The 21,616-nt window shown below is 44.0% G+C and overlaps 1 protein-coding gene across 1 annotated transcript in view; it reads right to left on the reverse strand.

Moving 5' to 3' along the window:
• The window catches only part of LOC130110470 (thyrotropin-releasing hormone-degrading ectoenzyme-like), a 373,072-nt gene that overhangs the window by 192,193 nt on the left and 159,263 nt on the right, over window positions 1-21,616 (reverse strand). The window contains exons 8-9 of the mRNA XM_056277578.1: window positions 7,985-8,050; window positions 1,035-1,100 (exon numbers count right to left, since the gene is read on the reverse strand). Of these exons, the coding sequence (XP_056133553.1) occupies window positions 1,035-1,100; window positions 7,985-8,050 (132 nt within the window). The remainder of the gene's footprint in view (window positions 1-1,034; window positions 1,101-7,984; window positions 8,051-21,616) is intronic.

The following is a 21,616-nucleotide window of genomic DNA, read 5'->3' on the forward strand; positions in this document are numbered from 1 at the left end:
CTGTCACTCCCCCTCTCTCTCTGTCCCTCTGTCCCTCTGTCACCCCCCCTCTCTCTCTGTCCCTCTTCTCTCTCTCTCTTTCTTTCTCTCTCTCTGTCACTCCGCCCCTCTCTCTCTGTCCCTCTCTCTCTCTCTCTCTCTCTCTTTCTTTCTCTCTCTGTCACTCCCCCCTCTCTCTCTGTCCCTCTCTCTCTCTTTCTTTCTCTCTCTGTCACTCTCTCCCTCTGTCACTCCCCCTCTCTCCGTCCCTCTCTCTTTCTTTCTCTCTCTCTCTCTCTCCTCTCTCTCTGTCACTCCCCCCCCTCTCTCTTTCTTTCTCTCTCTCTGTCACTCCCCCCTCTCTCTGTCCCTCTCTCTCTCTTTCTTTCTCTCTCTCTCTTTCTGTCACTCCCCCCTCTCTGTCTGTCCCTCTCTCTCTCTCTCTCTTTCTCTGTCACTCCCCCCCCTCTCTCTGTCCCTCTCTCTCTCTTTCTCTCTCTGTCACTCCCCCCTCTCTCTCTGTCCCTCTCTCCCTCTGTCACCCCCCCTCTCTCTCTGTCCCTCTCTCTCTCTCTCTTTCTTTCTCTCTCTCTCTCTGTCACTCCCCCCTCTCTCTGTCCCTCTTTCTTTCTCTCTCTCTCTCTCTCTCTCTCTCTCTCTCTCTGTCACTCCCCCCCTCTCTGTCCCTCTCTCTCTCTTTCTCTCTCTCTCTCTCTCTCTCTCTCTCTCTCTCTCTCTCTCTCTCTCTCTCTCTCTCTCTCTCTCTCTCTCTCTCTCTCTCCCCCTCTCTGTCTGTCCCCTCTCTCTCTCTCTCTTTCTCTGTCTGGTATTAAAAGGCCTAACCCGTGCATCATTAACCCCCAGGCTACCAGACCCACTCCTCAACCAAACAAAAACGTTCTGCCTCTTTCACCGCTTAAACCCCTAAAACAGGCAGGCAGGCAGACAGACAGGCAGATAGACAGACAGACAGACAGACATACAGGCAGACAGACATACAGACATAGACATACAGGCAGACAGAGAGAGAGAGACAGAGAGACAATGAAGCTAACCTGAGACAGTTTATTCCACAAGTCTTCTCTGGCTGCATTTCCATACATGTGCGTCATCAGGTAGTCCTGCAGCAAAACAAACTTTAATCAGTACAAATGAACCTTTTGAAAGCTTGACATTATAACCTATAATATTACATGAAACCTTCCATATGATATGAAACCTTTCATATCATGTGAAACTTATATTATATGAAACCTATAATATATGAAACCTTTCATATCATATAAAACCAATATTACATGAAACCTTTCATATCATATGAAACTTATATTATATGAAACCTATAATATATGAAACCTTTCATATCATATGAAACCTTTTATATCATATGAAACCTATAATATTATATGAAACCTGTAATATCATATGAAACCTATAATATTACATGAAACCTTTCATATTATATGAAACCTTTCATATCATATGAAACTTATATTATATGAAACCTATAATATATGAAACCTTTCATATCATATGAAACCTTTTATATCATATGAAACCTATAATATTATATGAAACCTTTCATATCATATAAAACCTATAATATCACATGAAACCTTCCATATTATATGAAACCTTTCATATCATATGAAACCTTTTATATCATATGAAACCTATAATATATGAAACCTTTCATATCATATAAAACCTATAATATTACATGAAACCTTTCATATCATATGAAACCTTTTATATCATATGAAATCTATAATATTATATGAATCCTTTCATATCATATGAAACTTAATATCATATGAAACCTTGGTAACACTTTAGTATGGGGAACGTAGTCACCATTAATTAGGTGCTTATTAGCATGCAAATTAGCAACATATTGGCTCTTATTGGTCATTATTACGTACTCATTAATGCCTTATTCTGCATGGCCTTATTATACAACCAGTAAGCCATTAACTATGAGTTTTCCCTCTATAACCTCAAAATTATTGCTTATTAGTAGTACCATCTCAATATGCTTTGCTTAGTATGGACTTTATAAGGTGGTAGTACCACGAGAAGTTATTCTCCCTTACTAACACTTAATGAATATGGTCTGTTCTTACATAACAAAACACAAAACTAAAAGTGTTAATAGTGTTAAATTACTGTAAATTAAGTTTTTGTTACTTAGAATATGTTCCCCATACTAAAGTGACATCTTGATCATTACTAATTCACTAGTAATTAAGTTTTTTTATGTTCCCCATACTAAAGTGTTACCGAAACCGGTAATATCATATGAAACCTATAATATTATATGAAACCTATAATATTATATGAAACCTTCCATATTATATGAAACCTATAATATCATATGAAACCTATATTATATGAAACCTGTAATATCATATGAAACCTGTAATTATTATATGAAACCTGTAATATCATATGAAACCTGTAATATCATATGAAACCTATAATATTATATGAAACCTGAAATATCATATGAAACCTGTAATATTATATGAAACCTGTAATATCATATGAAACCTGTAATATCATATGAAACCTATAATATTATATGAAACCTGTAATATCATATAAACCTATAATATCATATGAAACCTATAATATTATATGAAACCTGTAATATCATATGAAACCTGAAATATCATATGAAACCTATAATATTATATGAAACCTGAAATATCATATGAAACCTGTAATATCATGTGAAACCTATAATATCATATGAAACCGGTAATATCATATGAAACCTATAATATTATATGAAACCTGTAATATCATATAAACCTATAATATCATATGAAACCTATAATATTATATGAAACCTGTAATATCATATGAAACCTGAAAAATCATATGAAACCTATAATATTATATGAAACCTGAAATATCATATGAAACCTGTAATATCATGTGAAACCTATAATATCATATGAAACCTATAATATTATATGAAACCTGAAATACCATATGAAACCTGTAATATCATATGAAACCTGTAATATTATAAGAAAGGGTTACAAGTTCATTGACCTAACACCTGTGTTTTATGATAGCAGATGAAGATTCTCATGCTTGACATTTCTTCCCATTTTATCTCTTCACCCACCTCTTCTCTTCCTGGGGTGGTTTACTATCTTGCGCACAATTCACCCCTGTCACTTCTCTATCCACTGTCAATATTCTATCTCTCTCTGTCATCCATAATCATTATCTCTCTATCACCTCTTTATCATCCATCATCATTCTATCTCTCTATCACCTCTCTATCATCCATCATCATTCTATCTCTCTATCACCTCTTTATCATCCATCATCATTCTATCTCTCTATCACCTCTCTATCATCCAGCATAATTCCATCTCTCTATCACCTCTCTATCATCCATCATCATTCTATGTCTCTATCACCTCTCTATCATCCATCAACATTCTATAGCTCTATCACCTCTGTCATCCATCGTCATTCTATCTCTATCATCCTTCATTTTATCTTTCTATCACCTCTCTATCATCCATCATCATTCTAGCTCTCTATCATCCATCATCATTTTATCTTTCTGTCACCTCTCTATCATCCATCATCATTCTATATCTCTGTCACCTCTGTCATCCATTGTCATTCTATCTCTATCATCCATCATCATTCTATCTCTTTATCATCCATCATCATTCTATCTCTCTATCATCCAGCATCATTCCATCTCTCTATCACCTCTCTATCATCCATCGTCATTCCATCTCTCTATCACCTCTCTATCATCCATCATCATTCGATTTCTTTATCACCTCTCTATCATCCATCATCACTCTATTTCTCTCTGTCGCTTGTCTGTGTCGTCCCTCATCATCTGTCACTTCTCTATCATCTATCACGTCATCACAATGGCACCGTGGATGATGACCTTGGTTCTGGGCTCTGTTGTACATTTTGTTTTTATGTGTTTAGTTTCCAGCACTCACCCACTGTTCATACACAGCAGGGAAGAAGTTTTAAGTCTTCAACTGCCCACTGGAAAAACTGAACAGACTTTTTTACCGACTTTAATTGAACATTTTAATGAAAGTCTTGCCAAGATCCTGACTGGTACAGCCCTGTGCGGACTACGACGAAGATGCTGAAGGGGGATGCAAACTAGAGCACTCATTAAACTGCAACAGTGGAGATTTAGAACCACACTGCCATCAGTCCACCTGGTGAATGTCTGCTCTCTGACCAACAAGATGGATGAACCGCTACTCATGAATGGAAATAGCTCGGACTTTTCCAGATCACCGTCCTGTGTCTCACTGGAACCTGGCTTAGTGAGCATATCACAGACAGCACACTTCATCTGCCACAGTTCCAACTCCTCTGGGCGGACCGCGATACGGAGCTATCAGGAAAAAAACAGGGTGGCGGCATATGCTTCTACATAAATGAAGGTTGGTGTGTGGATGTCACAGTGTTGAAGAAATCCTGCAGGCCTCACTTAGAGACCTTTTTCATTGACTGTAAACCATTCTATTCACCACGGGAATCTTCATCATTTATTCTGGTCGGTGTCTATACCCCACCCCAGGTCTGTGTTACAGAGGTGTTAAAACACCTGCTGATCAAATCACAAACATGGAGCGCAAATATCCAGACTGTCTGCTCATTATCCTTTGGGGTTTTAGTACAGTAACCCTCAGCCATGAACTGCAAAAATACAGACAGCATGTTAAATGTCCCCACAGACAAAAACAGTCTGGATCACTGCTACACAATATTAAAAGATGCCTATCGCGCCATCCCCCATGCAGCCCTGGGCCTCTCTAATCACTGTCTGATTCATCTCATCCCAACCTCCAGGCAGAAACTAAAATCTGCAGAGTCTGTGGTTAAAACTGTGATAAAATGGACCAACGAGTCAAAACTGGAGCTCCAGGCCTGCCTCGACTGCACTGACTGGAGGGTTTTTGAGGCTGCATCTACAGACCTGGATGAACTTAATGATACTGTGACATCTTACATTAGCTTTTGTGAGAACATGTGTGTGCCCACCAAACCCTTCTGTACCTTCAACACCAATAAGCCCTGGTTCTCAGCTAAACGCACAAAACTTCATTAGGCGAAAGACGAAGCCTACAGGAGTGGAGATAGGATCCGGTAAAACAAAGCCAGAAATACACTCACAAAGGAGATCAGAGTGGTAAAAAGGTGCTACTCTGAAAAGTTGAAAAACAGGTTTTCTGTTAACAACCCATCATCAGTTTGGAGAGGTTTGAAAGCCATTATCAACTACAGGAAACCACCCTCACACTGCAGGGAACCATCAACTGGCTGAGATCTAAATGGGTTTTACTGCAGGTTTGAAAAGCAAACTTTCACACCCCTCACCCTCACCCACAACAAACAACCAACTGCACTCCCTGTCAGCCACTCTCCCCTCCCCACCAAACCCCCACCTACACTCAGGATCTGTGTTGAGGATGTGTGCCAGCTCTTCCAGAGACAGAAGACCAGAAAGGCACAGGGCCCAGATGGCGGGTCATCCTCCTGTCTTAAAGTCTGTGCTGACCAGCTGATCCCCATTGTCACAATGATCCTCAACAGATCATTGGAGCTGTGTGAAGTCCCCTCCTGCTTCAAGAGCTCCACTATCATCCAGGTCCCCAAGAAACGCGGTATCACAAGATTAAATGACTAAAGGCCCATTCCCCTAACGTCTGCGTTCATGAAATCCTTCGAGAGACTGGTGTTTGCCCACCTGAAGGAAATTACAGGCCCCCTGCTCGACCCCCTGTAGAACTGTTGATTCAGTTCTACACTGTAATAATCTAGCCTGTCCTCTGCACATCCATCACTGTCTGGTTTGGATTGGCCACCAAACAGGACAGGGACAACTACAATGGACAGTTAGATCTGCAGAGAAAATCATTGGAGCTAACCTGCAACCTGCCCTCCATTCAGGACTTATACACCTCCAGAGTCAGGAAACGGGCAGGCAACGTAGACCCATCACACCCTGTTCACAACCTGTTCCAACTCCTCCCCTCTGGTAGGCACTACAGAGCACTGTACCCCAAAACAACCAGATATAAAAACAGTTTCTTTCCATGGGCTGTCATTCAAATGAACCCTTAACACTGTCAATAAATCCAACATTTGTATATACTGTATTGTACATTGTATTTATATTGGTACGCTCTGTCTTGTCCACCTACCTCAGCCATGTATGTAAGTAACCTGCTAACATCTAATTCAGCATCTGATATAGTATTCTCTGCACCATTGCATTTTATCAGTCAATCCTTTTGTATCATCATCATCATTGTCATCAGTTCCGTAACCAATGGAGGTCATAGGAGCACAGCTGATGCCTCAACGGGTAGAGTCATCATTGTGTTTCAGTAGGGGAGTACCTGGTGGTCCCTATCTTCTCTCCACGTATAGATGGCTGTTGGTTCACAGAGGAACTCATCCACCCTTTGACAGGTTTTGTTTTTGGTCCTGCTGGGTGCCCACACACCCTCCTCACAACAACCCAAGGGTTGAAGTGGGGGTGCAGGTTTAGTCGCCAATGATCCGATGTTTGCAGTTTAACATCATACCCAGGACGGCTTGTGTATATACGAAGCTTAAAATCCAATAGTGATGAGATAAATCATATGTTATTGGAGTCCAACTTAGATTTCCTCTGTTTATCAGAAACTTGGCTTTATGCTAACGCCCCGTCTACTGTTGTATAACTTCTGGGTTATAACAATTTCAGGAAAAACCGACTGGATGCAAAGGGGGGGCGGGGTTACGGCATATGTAAAGGACAGCATTCATTGTAATGAGATTCAATGGCAAGATCCAACTGATTTGGAATGTATAGGCCTAAACATGATTTAATCACCTCAGATGTCCTATATATACTTCTAGCCATTTATCAACCACCCTCTTCAAACATTAGCATTTATGATAAACTCAAGATATTGCGTCAATGTGATTTCAAGAAAGAGGTCATTGTAATGGCTGACTTCAACCTGAGATACCCCAGCTCTTCCTTCAGGCCATGGATGTCGTCACTGTTCACCCAGAGTTCAGTGGGTTGAAGGGCCTATGCAATTTCCTGCAGTTTGTCCCCTTGCCTGATGAGGCCCTTGACTTCTTCAAACAGTTGCCGGGCAGATTATTCAACTGCTCAAGAGTAAGGCCTTTCTATCTACTCTCAGCTCAGGTGGAAATGTAGTATACAAGCTTCCCAAGCAAACAACTGATAGTTTTAATTTGACTCAAATGGTTAAAGGTCCAACAAGAATAACAAACAGCACCAGTACCCAGATTGACCTAATATTTAGCGATAGACCCAAAAGCATCACAAAATCACACAACATTATAACTGGGCTGTCACACTACAATATGGTGCTCATATCAAGAAAATTAACATGCAGGAGGTTTACCACTCATACTACTCATGGCAACAATGAACTCTTTGGCACCCCAATAAACAAGCAAGAGGACTTCAAAACAACCATAAAGACAGCAAGTGGAGATGATGTGCCAGTTAGTTTGACTTGGGTTTCTTTTTTTATCACAGTGTATGAACAAGTGTTTTCACATATATATTTGTTTTACCTTGTCAATATCTGAACTGAAAAAAAAATACTGTTGACTTGGGAAAAAAAATACTTGATTTGATTGATTGATTGATTGATTGATTGATTGATTGATTGATTGGCAAAAGAGAGACTTTCATGCTGGCCATGCCAGGCTGATCACAACAATGACTTAGTCTTCTGTGAGAGAGTAGACTGAATCAGCAAGGTTCAGGTTCATGACTTAGTCCACTCTCTCACAGGACTGAGTCATCAAGGTCCAGTTTCATGAATGGAGACAAAGACTCGAGTGAGTAGAGAGAAAGTGAAAAAGAAAGAGAGAGACAGGCAGAAACAAATGGATACAGAGTTGCTAAAAACAGACACTGTAATGATATCTTAAAACTAGAAGATGTCACTAGCTAGCTTACATTGAGTCCCTTCTGAAAGACCCGCTGTCCCATGACGTTGGCAAGCATCCTGATCAGCGCTGCCCCCTATAGAACCAGAGGAGAAACACACATTAAGAAAACAGCTGTGCGGATAACTCACTTAAATCTGACCAAATGATTTCCGTCACACAGAAGGGATATATAGCCACAATTACTGTTAATACATTATTAGATTGTTTTATTAGCCATACGACCGAGGCTGGTGGAATTTGTTTTCGGTACACATTAAACTCTGCACCACAATACATACATGGAGAACAACAGACACTCCGCACATTATCACGAACAATACAGTTACACAATAACGGGAATCAAGCATTACAATCAGGTGAATGGTGGTATTTATGCCAATGGTGTGTGAGGAGGAGACTACAGGGAGGAATTCAGAGTTCTGATGGCTCAGGGAAAAAAGTTTGTGAAGCGTTTAGTCTTAGTGGACAGTAACATGTAGTGCCTCCCTGAGGAAGGAGCTGGAAGAGGTGATGAGCAGGATGTGAGGGGTCAGAGATGATCTTCTTTGCTCACTTTACTGCCCCCTTTCCAAGATGGCAGCATGTCCATTGTCTGTTCAGTGTTTGTCTGTTTTTAACTAGTTTTAAATTATTTTAGTGCTTTTTTTAATCTTGAAACATTGCCTTTTCTTTTTATGTTGCTTATTGTTAACTTATTTTAAGTATTTTATAAGTTTATGGGACTCTGGCATACTTATCTCAATTACCCTTGTGAGCTGCTTTTGAGGGCTTTGGCCTACTCCATCTGCTTTGAATGCCTGTCCTCCAACTCCTGAGACCCAGGGATCTGCTGCATCTTGGCTCGTTCTTAGCTTAGAGCTGTAGCAGCAACACAGCAACAAGACACACAGCAAGTCGGCAACACAGAGACCTCCTGCTGCAGTGTGGCTTGCCTTTAGCCTGGATCTGCAGCAGCAATTTCAGCTACCTTGGCTAATCTAGCTTGAGCTGTGTGCTGAGGCCATCTACACCACATAGAGGTATATGCTGCCTGCTGGAGCCTTTATGTGCATTCTGAGGCCTGCACTGTCTGTTGAAGCCTTTATCACCATTCTGAGGCCTGTGCTGCCGCTGGAGCCATCTATATCACACTGAGGCCTGTGTAGCTTGCTGCTTTCTACTCACTCTACATTGATAAGTGTTGAGTGTTATGGACAATGGCATTTCTTTTGACTTTACTTCTGTTACTGACTGTGTGGGACTCCGGGGCAAACAATTGTTCCTGGGTGAGTACAGCTAATAATGTATGCATTCTGCTGGACATAGCTCACAGATGCACTTGCTCTTTGGCTGCTGTACAACCTGTGCATCCACCAATTCACTTGGCACAGGACAAGATCTTATTAAGCGATTTGCCAAGAGACTTACCTCGCCTCCAAAGGCTTTTAGCACTGCATAATTATCTCACATTCAGTGAGAGATCCTGCTTAATAATAATAAATAATAAATCAATCTTATATAGCACTTTTCTAGTACTCAAAGTCACTTTACAACAAATGGAGTGAAACAAGATGACAGATGAACATAACACAGACATACAAGGGTGGATGGGAAGGGGGGCTACGAGAGGGAGAAGCGGCAGCCACAGACGACGCCAGCAGTACTCTCCGACTTGGACAGATATAAAGGGAAAGGAAAAACAAACCACATAAATCAGAGATGCAGGTCAAATGCTCAGTCCCCAGCCTGCCCCAGACCAGGGGTGTATAAGCAGACGGGGGGGGGGGGGGGCAGGAGAAGGCAATGGAGAAAAGGTGTGTCTTGAGACGGGATTGGAAGAGTCGGAGGGATTCTGAGTCTATAATGATTTGGGGAAGTCAGTTCCAGAGCCTGGGAGCTGCTCTGGAGAAGGCTCGGTCGCCAAAGCCACGGAGGTTGGGCCTGGGGGTAGAGAGAAGGGAGGCTGAGGTGGATCTGAGGGACTGAGAAGGTTGGTAGGGGGAGAGGAGATCGGTGAGGTATGGGGGAGCCAGTTTGTGAAGGGCTTTATAGGTATACGCTTTTGCTGCATCCAGACTTTAACTGCAGACAAACAGGAGTCGATGTGAGAGAGGGGTGGATTGTGAGGGGATTTGCTGCTGAGGTATATCTGGGTGTCATCAGCATAACAGTGGAAGTCCAAGTTGAAATAGCGGAGAATCTGACCAAGAGGGAGGATGTAGATGATGAAAAGGAGTGGGCCGAGTACAGAACCTTGGGGAACACCTTGTGTGACTGTGGATAGAACAGAGGATTGGTTGTGAAGTGAGATGAAGTGTGACCTGTTGGAGAGGTAGGACTGGAGCCAGCTGAGTATGGTGCCTTCAATACCGACATCTTTCAATCTGGTGAGCAGGATGTTGTGGCTCACAGTATTGAAGGCTGAACTCAGGTCGAGGAGGATGAGGATGTTAAGGGCTCCAGTATCAGCCGAGATGAGGAGGTCATTAAGTACTTTAAGGAGTGCAGTTTCATTGCTGTGGAGTGGGCGAAAACCAGACTGGAGGGGTTCGAGTAGGTTATTGGGTTGTTGGGTCCAAGGTTTTAGAGAGGAAGGGGAGATTGGAAATTGGCCGGTAGTGGTTGAGGCAGGATGGATCAAGACCAGGTTTCTTGAGAATTGGGGTGACAGCTGCAGTTTTGTAGGCAGAGGGGACAATTCCATGGGACAGTGAGGAATTGAAAAGTTTGGTGAGGTAGGGGCATAGGGCAGGGAGGCATTTCTTCAGTAGGGCGGTGGGGAGGGGATCAAGGAAGCAGGTTGTGGGTTTGATGAGCTGATGAGTTCAGAGATAGTGGTAGGGGCAACTGGAACAAACCAGGAGAGGCGGCGATCAGGGGGAGGGGTAGGGGGGTCAAGAGGAAAGGGGAAAAGAGGGGCCGGAGTAGGTGCTGCTGAGTCAGATGCAGGGGACAGTGATTTGTTGATAGCGGCAATTTTGTCTACAAAAAATTGGAGAAATGAGTTGCATTTTTCAGCAGTAGAGTTGGAGACGGGAGACTTGACTTCAACATACCAAATGGCAGATTCTACATGTAATGTTGTTAAGCAGAGACTGTTGATTCTTCGGCGTGGGGCTCATCAATTATTGAGTTTGAGACCTGCTTGAATCTTTTTAGCTACAACTTTGTCGGCGTTGTTGACGTCGGCACGGTGTTTTACTGCTGTCATAGATTGACATTTTCTATGTAGTTTTTTAGCCTCAATATTACGTCATTTTTAACTTTTATCAACCTTTTTATGGTTTACCACTACTACTTTTTGGATTTTATCAGATTATCGATAGTTGCATGGACTTGATCGCACTGGAGTTTCCGTCTCCGTAGTGCTTCCGCTGTGTGTGGCAAAAACTGAATGGACTCAGCCCTCTGCCGTGGCCGTAATCGGCGGTTTTATTTTATTTTATTTTATTTATTTATTTATTTTTACCTCCTCGCTGAGCTTTTTTGTTTGATTTCTGGAAATACAGCCGTGTTCTCATTTTCAGACTTCAGACTTTGGGAAAAATGTCTTCACTCTATTCGCCTTCCACTAAGTGCACCAGCTGTGCCCCGGTCCGCCAGAACATCACAGAGCTTGAAAAAAGAATCTCCTTGCTTTACCAAATGCAACAGGATGAAAAACTTATGGACACTTTGATTGCTGCTTCCCAAGCTGATGTTCCGGTACCCGCTGACGATCAGAACCAGGGACATGAAATGTACTGCGAAGTGGCTTTCGGAGATAATGAGCATATGCCTTCGTCACCTCCACTCCTTGCATCCTGACCATTCCACTGCCCTCCCTCCCTCTCATTCACGCATAGGTATTCCGTCTTGCTCTTACTGACTTTCATTCCTCTTCTCTCCAGTGCATACCTCCACCCCTTCAGGCTCTCCTCCACCTGCACCCTACTCTCACTACAGATCACAGTCACAAAAATAGTGACGCTACATCTCTAAGTTTATATTACTATACTACATTTACTTACTTACACGTTTTGACCTGCAGATATACTAGCTAATATATAGTGAAGCTACATCTCTAAGTTTATATTACTATACTGTGGGAATGCAGGAATGAGGAGACGGAGAGATTGAGTCGAGTCAATCCCGTTTACTCACCACAAAAAACAACAGCGATACAGCACAATCTCTCGTGGCAACCAGCTAACCGCTAGGCTGCTGCAAACATGGCTCCCCCGGAAACTAAGCAGTGCCTACATCAGCACTCTGAATGTCTGCCTTAAAGGAGCAGCAGGCCCTGGTGAATCTACCCTCAATTGTGTATCACCACACAGGCCCCCCCAGAATTCACCATTACAAAAAAACGCAAAACAGTAACGCAACACAGAAGTACTCAGCGAAACACAAACAGCCAACAGGTGAACAGTCCTCACTGAAACAGTCAATGTCTTGGGGGGCGGACCAGGCGGCCAAAACGGCTGCGCTGAATAGGTATGGGGGCGGGGGCAGGAGCAGGGGACAGAGCCAGAACCTGGGCAGGGGCCGAGGCTGGGCCAGGGGCATGAGAAGGGGGGCATCCACACCGCGAGGGCAGGGCCAGTTCAACTGGCCCACCCAGGTCTAAATGGGCAGGCTTGAGACGGTCCACCGAGACCCGCTTCGGCTTGCCCCACGTCCACCACAATACTACATTTACTAACACGTGTTGACCAACAGATAAACTAGCTATTAGATACTGAAGCTATATCTCTATGTTTATATTACTATACTACATTTACTTATACTAACATGTGTTGACCTACAGATATACTAGCTAACAGATACTGAAGCTATATCTCTAAGTTTGTATTGCTATACTACATTTACTTATAGTAACACATGTTGACCTACAGATGTACTAGCTAATAGATACTGAAGCTATATCTCTAAGTTTGTATTACTATACTACATTTACTTATAGTAACACATGTTGACCTACAGATGTACTAGCTAATAGATACTGAAGCTACATCTCTAAGTTTATATTACTATACCACATTTACTTACACGTGTTGACCTACAGACGTACTAGCTAACAGATACTGAAGCTACATCTCTAAGTTTATATTAGTATACTACATTTACTTACACGTGTTGACCTACAGACGTACTAGCTAATAGATACTGAAGCTACATCTCTAAGTTTATATTACTATACTACATTTACTTATAGTAACACATGTTGACCTACAGATGTACTAGCTAATAGATACTGAAGCTACATCTCTAAGTTTATATTACTATACCACATTTACTTACACGTGTTGACCTACAGACGTACTAGCTAATAGATACTGAAGCTACATCTCTAAGTTTATATTAGTATACTACATTTACTTACTTACACGTGTTGACCTACAGATATACTAGCTAATAGATACTGAAGCTACATCTCTAAGTTTATATTACTATACTACATTTACTTATAGTAACACATGTTGACCTACAGACTAATAGATACTGAAGCTACATCGCTAAGTTTGTATTACTATACTACATTTACTTATACTAACAAGTGTTGACCTACAGACTAATAGATACTGAAGCTACATCGCTAAGTTTGTATTACTATACTACATTTACTTATACTAACAAGTGTTGACCTACAGATATACTAGCTAATAGATAGTGAAGCTACATCTCTAAGTTTATATTACTATACTACATTTATTCACTAACACGTGTTGACCTACAGATATACTAGCTAATAGTTTAGAAGCGTTGTATCCAAGACAGAGCAGGTTGAAAGTTTATTGACTGATTCAAATTTGGACTGTCTTTTCCTTTTGGAAACATGGTTAACTAAATCATCACCGAGGTCCATCTTTGTTATACCAGGACATCAAGTTTTCAGGAAGGATAGAAAATTGGGTAGAGGTGGTGGCGTTCTCATGTATGTGAGGGAATATCTTAAATGCGAGAAGGTACATTTTAACTCTATGCAAGACCTAGAAAGTATTGCTGTCAAAATTACACTATGTCCGACTATGTCTTTCCCTATTGCTGGTGTATACCGACACCCCACATCCAATAACACTTTTTATGATAAATTTAAATCCCTGTTGAAAGAAATCAGTAACAAGACTGAGTTAATTATGCTGATTTTATCATTAACTGGGCCAAGAAAGTAATCAGGAAAAAACTAAAGATTACATTGTGGCAGGATGAGGAAAAACAGTGCAGACGAAGGCGGGTTTGAACTTTATTCCTCAGCTCCAAAACCAAACTGAAACAGGAACAACCCTGCACCAGAGAGCCCGGGAGAGGCATAGCCCCTAGTGTCCACCACACAGCCCCCCCCCCCAAACACCCAGAAGGGACTCCTGGAAAGAAAATTAGTGTCTCACTGGAGGCCTAAGCAGCCTGCCATAACGGCTGCGCCGTCCCTCAGCCAAAACAGTAGGTGAAACAGTCCAATGCCGGCTGAAAAGCAGAATGCTGAACCCGTGAAGACACTGCCGGGGTCCTGGAAGGAGGGCGACCCCAACGGGGAACCTGGGCCGGAAACACAACTTCGCCTGCCACCCTGTGCGCCGGTTTAAGCTTATCAAGTGTGACACGCTCCCTACGCCCACCCATATCCAACACAAAACCCTTAGGACCCGTCTCGAGAACGCGAAATGGGCCATCGTATGGGGGTTGGAGGGGCGAGCGGTGAGCATCATGCCGTACAAAAACAAAACGAGCCGACATGAGGTCCGCAGGCACGAACGACCGCGGAAAACAGTGGTGAACGGGGCCTGGAACCCGAGTGCTGTCGGACAAAAAAGGATAAACGGCTGGACGGGGTCGAGGAGCGGAACTCCCAGGCAAAAATTCCCTAGGGACGCGGAGCGGCTGACCGAGCACCAGCTCAGCGGGTGACGCGTCGAGGTCCTCCTTAGGAGCCGAACGCAACCCGAGCATAACCCAAGGTAAACGATCCACCCAGTTACCATCCGAGAGCGTAGCGCTGCCTTGAGTGACCAGTGAAAACGTTCACACAAGCCGTTAGCCTGAGGGTGGTACGCGGTAGTGCGGTGTACCTGCACACCCAAGGATTGCGCAAGTGCCGACCAGAGCTCTGACACGAACTGGGGGCCCCTGTCTGAGGTGATATCTGACGGAGTGCCGAAATGGGCGACCCAGAAGGAAAGAAATGCGCGTGCAACGTCCGAGGATGTTGTGGAGGACAGAGGGACAGCCTCTGGCCACCTGGTGGTCTGATCTACCATTGTGAGCAGGTGCGTAAAACCCTGTGAAGAAGGTAGAGGGCCCACCAGGTCCACATGCATGTGGTCGAAACGTCTGGCCGGGATCGGAAATGGTTCGAGGGGCGACTTAGTGTGCTGGTGGACCTTAGCGCGCTGGCACGCTACACATGCAGCTGCCCACCCCTTGACGTCCTTGTGGAGGCCAGGCCAGACAAACTTGGAACTGACAAACTTCAACGACGCCCGAACTCCAGGGTGCGAGAGGGAGTGAATTGATTTGGAAACTCGACGGCGCCAGGCCACTGGAACAACGGGGCGGGGATGGCCGGTGGAGACATTGCAGAGGAGGGCAGGACTGCCTCCCTGCATCACAGCATCCTCTAGCTTGAGACCGGTACGCGTTGACCTAAGGGCAAGGACGTCTGGGTCGCTGGGCTAGTCGGCAGCCATAGCGGAGAAGTCCACACCGAGGTGCACAGGACACACAAGCACACGCGACAGACAATCAGCAACAGGGTTGGACTTCCCGGCCACATGCTGAATGTCCATTGTGAACTCAGAGTTGGCCGCCAGGGGGCGCTGCTGACGAGCAGACCACGGCTCAGTCACCTTGGACATGGCGAAAGTCATTGGTTTATGATCCACATAAGCCGTGAAGGAGCGACCCTCCAGCAGGAAGCGGAAATGACGGGTTGCAAGGCGCAGTGCCAGCAACTCCCGGTCAAAAACGCTGTACTTGCGCTCGCTATCTCGCAGTTTGCGGCTAAAAAATGCGAGTGGCTGCCACGCATTCACCACATGCTGTTCAACCACATCCCCCACGGCTATGTCAGATGCGTCGGTTGTTAAAGCTATTGACGCCGTGGGTGTGGGATGGGCTAGGAGGGCAGCGTTAGCCAGGGCGCACTTAGCTCCGTCAAAGGCCTGGACCCGTTCGGGAGTCCAGTCGACAGGGTCGTTAGCCTTCTTAAGCCGCAGGGCTTCGTAAAGTGGCTGAAGGAGGTGGGCAGCGCGAGGGAGGAAACGGTTATAGAAATTCACCATGCCCAAGCATTCCTGCAATGCCTTAACAGTGACCGGGCAGGGAAATTCCGCCACCGCTTGCACCTTAGAAGGCAATGGGACCGCGCCTTGTGGCAAAATGCGGTGACCCAAGAAGTCAATCACCGGCAGTCCAAACTGACACTTGGCCGGGTTGACTATCAGGTCGTGTTCGTCCAGATGACGGATAACCTGTTTCAGGTGCGCCAGGTGCTCTTCAGCTGACGGACTGGCCACTAATATGTCGTCGAGATAAATGAACACGAAAGCAAGGTCATGCAAAACCGAGTCCATCAGCCTCTGAAAGGTTTGCGCTGCCCCCTTCAAGCCAAAAGGCATGCGCATGAACTCAAAAAGCCCAAATGGGGTGATCACTGTGGTCTTGGGCACGTCCTCTGTGCACGGGAACCTGATGATAGCCGCGCACCAGGTCCACCTTAGAGAGGATAGTGGTACCTGCCAGGCGTATGGAAAAGTCCCGTATGTGTGGGATGGGATAGCGGTCATTGGCGGTGACGTTGTTCAGGCGGCGAAAATCGCCGCAAGGCCGCCACGACCCATCCGCCTTGGGCACCATGTGAAGCGGCGAGGCCCATGGGCTGTCGGAACGCTTCACTATACCCAGACGCTCCATGATGGTAAACTCCTCCTTAGCTGTAGCCAATTTTACCGTGTCGAGGCGCCGCGGGCGCGCAAAAGCTGGCGGTCCCAGAGTGGGAATGAAATGTTGTACCCCGTGTTTAGTAACCGCGGTGGAAAAGGCAGGCGGAGTCACCGATGGAAAATCTGCCAGCAAACACTGAAAAACATCCCCTGATGCTAAAAAGTTAGCGTGTGTTAACGGCCCGGCTCCCCGTCTCGCACGGTAAAGTGACGAAAGACACAGCATCAATTAAACGGCGGGTTGCAACGTCAACAAGCAGACCATTAGCACACAGAAAATCCGCGCCGATAATAGGAACCGTAATGGCGGCCACTACAAAGTCCCACTCAAAATGGCGCCCGTGGAAACAAACGGTCACCAACCTTGTGCCAAACGTCGCAATGGACGAACCGTTAGCTGCACTTAACAGTGGGCCGCCGCCTTCGGCCGACCTGTCTGTCTTAGCAGGAGGGAGTAGGCTCTTTTGCGAGCCGGAGTCCACCAGAAACCGTCTTTCTGACATCGTGTCCTTAATGAAGAGCAGCTCACTATGTCCGGAACTACTGAGCACTGCCCTGGAGTTTCCTGCCGCCTCAAATGTGCACGGAGGGACGCAGCGCCTCGCCTTGCCGCCGAACCGCTGGTGGAAGAAACAGAGGCCGCTCCCGCGCCGTCTCCGGACAGTCAATCCAGCCACCACTGCCGGGTCCGCATCCTCCGACGCCGGCTGCAGAGGCTCCGATGCCACACTCTGCACAGAGAACCGTCTGGTAGCCAGCAGGACCCGATCGGCCTCCTCAGCCAAACCTCGGCAGTCACCAGCGGCCAGACACGGGGAGTTAGCCAAAGCCGCACGCACAGGAGGCGGAGCTGGCGCAGGAAAACGTGTGGGAAAAGGAACCCACCTTCGTCTGAGCCTAGCAGCGACAGCATATTGTCCATGACATCCACAGCCGTCCCGTCGCCCAAACCGGATAGGGAAAGGATTCTATCTGCCCTCTCTGCGGCAGATAGGCTGTACCTCCGGAGCAGAAGATGTTTGAGGGCGACGTATTTATCATGTTGCGGAGGGGTGCGCAACAGCTGCATGGCCCGGCGTGTGGACTGCTGGTCCAGCGCAGCGACGACAAGATAGTATCTGGAGTCGTCGGCGGAGATTCCATGCAGGTGGGACAGCGCCTCGACATGCTGGAACCATGAAGCCGGGTCGCTCTGCCAGAACTCTGGGAGCTTCACAGCCGCAGCGAAACGGCCGGCTGTGAGAGTTGGGCGGCGTGGCCAAAGTGGATTCACACTCCTCTTCTGCTCCAAACATGTTCAATTCGGGGTCACCAATGTGGCAGGATGAGGAAAAACACAGGAGACGAAGGCGAGTTTGAACTTTATTCCTCAGCTCCGAAAACCAAACTGAAACAGGAACAACCCTGCACCAGAGAGCCCGGGAATGTAAACCACGCCCCCAGCTCACAGCCCTGCTGGGTGAGAGGCACAGCCCCTAGTGTCCGCCACAATATCAGATAAATATAATTTTACTCAAATAATTCAAGGTCCTACTGGGGCTACTCAGTCATCACAAACACAGATAGATCTTATCTTCGGCAGTAAACCTGAAAGAATAACCAAATCTTTTAATTGGGTAACAGGTATGTCAGATCATAACCTGACATTGATTGTAAGAAAGCTGACTAAGAAACGATTCTTGTACAGACAAGAGGGTAAAGGTTCCTTCAATATGATACGTAAAACCTTAGTTAGCTTATTTGAGGATAATTTAACAGCACTGGACTGGACGGATGTTTCGCAGTCTGATAACGTGGAAAAAGCCTTTGATATTATGATAACCAAAATAAATGAAACGAAAACACAACTTTGTAAAACGGTCTCTCTCACACACACGTAAAAAGCATAATTAGCCATGGTTAAATGAGCATATATGGAGGATGATGAAGCAAAGAGACTTGGCTTTAAAAACAGCTCTCAAATCTAGGTTGCCACATGATAAAAGAACTTTTCAGGAACTGCGTAATAAAGTAATAAAGGAACTGAGGCAAGCTAAAGCTGATTTCTTTATTAAACTAATCAACGATTCTGAGGGAAATAGTAAAGTTATCTGGGAAAACATCAACAAAATCACAAAGAAGGAAGGTAAATTAGTTCAAAATTGGATATTAAAGGATAAATCAGAAGTGATTGGGGACAATGAACACAAATAGCAACAATCTTTAATACATTCTTTGTGGACTCTGTATAGTGTCGAGCTAAGAATTTTGGAGGAAGACCCAGACTTCTTCAACCAGCAAATGAGGAACTCCCAGTGTTCACACTTAAATGTGTCTCTGAAGCTGCTGTTATGAAAGTGCTTGACAGCTTAAAACAGTCCAAGTCCAAGGATGTCTTCGACCTTGACTCTAATTTTTTTAAGAATTATTGATCGATTATTTGTAAACCTTTAACTCATCTGATAAATGTATCAATAAAAGAATCCAGTTTTCCATCTTCCTGGAAGGCTGCAATAGTGACACCTATCTTTAAGTCAGGGGACAGTACTGCTCCATCAAATTACAGACCCATCAGTATTCTCCCAATAGCCTCTAAAATTGCTGGAAAGACTGTGTGTGACCAGCTAGTCACCCACTTAAATGAAGGTGCATATAATTTACACCCAATGCAATTTGGTGTCTGTACGTATCATTCTACGGCAACTGCGATCTGTTATTTTGTGGAGCAGATTAAAAGTTATCTTGACAATGGTGGTGTGGTCGGAGCCGTGTTTTTGGCTTTTACAAAGGCCTTCGACATCGTTAATCATGACGTCCTACTCTCAAAGATTTCACTATTTAACTTTTCCGTTGATGGATTAGACTGGATGGAGTCCTATTTAAATAAGAGAAAACAGTGTACTGAAATTGGTGACAAGTGTTCAGCAAACACATATTGTACAGCTGGGGTCCCTCAAGGGTCTATACTAGGACCAATTTTATTTAGTATATACATAAACGACCTTCCACAAGCCTGTCCAGATGTAAACGTTCAAATGTATGCCGACGATACGGTCATCTTAACTCATACAAGATCAAAAGAGCAAGGTGCAGCTAAATTAACAGCTGCCATGTGCAAGGTATCTGATTGGCTTACAAACTCATGCTTAACTCCCAATATAAGCAGCACAGTCTGCATGTACTTTACATCAAGAACCAACAATACAGTTGATCCGGACATTTTATTAAACGGTGAAGTTATTAATACGGTGATTCATGTAAAATATTTAGGCATCATAATGGACAAGCACTTGTCTTTTAAAAAACATGTCAGTAAGGTAACCAAGAATGTTAAGTTCAATTTGAATAATTTTAAGAGCATCAGGCATCAAATGTCTTCATCTGCCGCAAATCTTTTTCTACATGCCATGATTTTCCCTCATTTGTCGTACTGTATAACCACTTGGTCCCAAGCAGGAGTGACCACCCTCAAGCCAGTATATTCTCTATATAAACAGGTTTTAAAAATATTGGATAAAAAAAACCAAAGGATTATCACCACTCCCATATCCTGAAAAAATATAACTTTCTTAATTTTGATAATTTTTTGTTTTATTCAGATGTATGCCTGATGTTCAAGATCATGCCTGGCCTCTCCCGACAGTGACAGAACTGTAACGGTCAGGACCAGAGCATCTTCAAGGGGAGCTTGGGTACCACAGTTTAGGAAGACTACTTTTGGTCAGTCATGCTTTCCAGTAAAAGTGGTGGGAAAGTGGAATTCCCTTCCCCCTAATGTCAGAGGGTCAGCCAGCTTTGCGGTGTTTAAACAGCATCTTAAGCTTTGGTTAAAATCAGCACAAACGTGTAATCACAAATAAATGTCCTTGCTTTAATATTTTGCACATACTTTAGATGTCACTCAGGGTTTTTGTTTTACTTTTTGTTCAGAGTAGTTACTATATTTTTGTTAGTCAGGAACAGCCTAGGGTTCTGGCTGGAACGAGCCCAGGTGCAACTTGACCGTAGACTTGTGTGTAATTTATAGTTCCTGCCATTGAATAGGCCAGATTGATTTTTATAGCTGTTGTCATAGTTCAGGTCAGATTGTTATTTACTGATGTTTCAGGTCAGTTTACTAATTATATTTATTGCTGCTGAAGAGATTAAATCCATATTCATTATGTTGTTGTCATATAGGCCAGACTGCTATTTATATCCACTGTTTTAAATAGATCAGATTGTACTTATAACATTAGAGATTGGTTTTCTGATGTATTGCCATGTTTTTGTCTTGATTGTTCTTTGTCTGCCTGTTCAATAGTTTTCTTATGTATTGTTATGTTTCTACTTCTGTATTAATTGTTGTTTGTTTGCCTGCCCAGGGACTGCAGATGCCAATTAGCTTCCAGCTAACTCTGGTGCAATTGTCAAATTGTGTGTTGTCCCTGTCAAATAAACAACAAACTAAACTAAACTAACTAAACTAGATAGTGAAGCTACATCGCTAAGTTTATATTACTATACTACATTTACTTATACTAACACGTGTTGACCTACAGATATACTAGCTAATAGATACTGAAGCGACATCTCTAAATTCTGCCGACGAGATTATCGAGTATAGATTACAGAGTATAGATTATGACGAATTGATGACTTAATTGATTATGGCTAATGACTCTTGCAAACTGTTCTCTTCTCTAACATGTCTTTTCTCTCTCTCTGAATGATGTCTTCTCCTTTCTCTTTCTCTGTGTTTGAATGGTGTCATGTGAGTC

The sequence above is a fragment of the Lampris incognitus genome, chromosome 3 (genome assembly GCF_029633865.1).
Source record: "Lampris incognitus isolate fLamInc1 chromosome 3, fLamInc1.hap2, whole genome shotgun sequence".
NCBI lineage: Eukaryota > Metazoa > Chordata > Actinopteri > Lampriformes > Lampridae > Lampris > Lampris incognitus.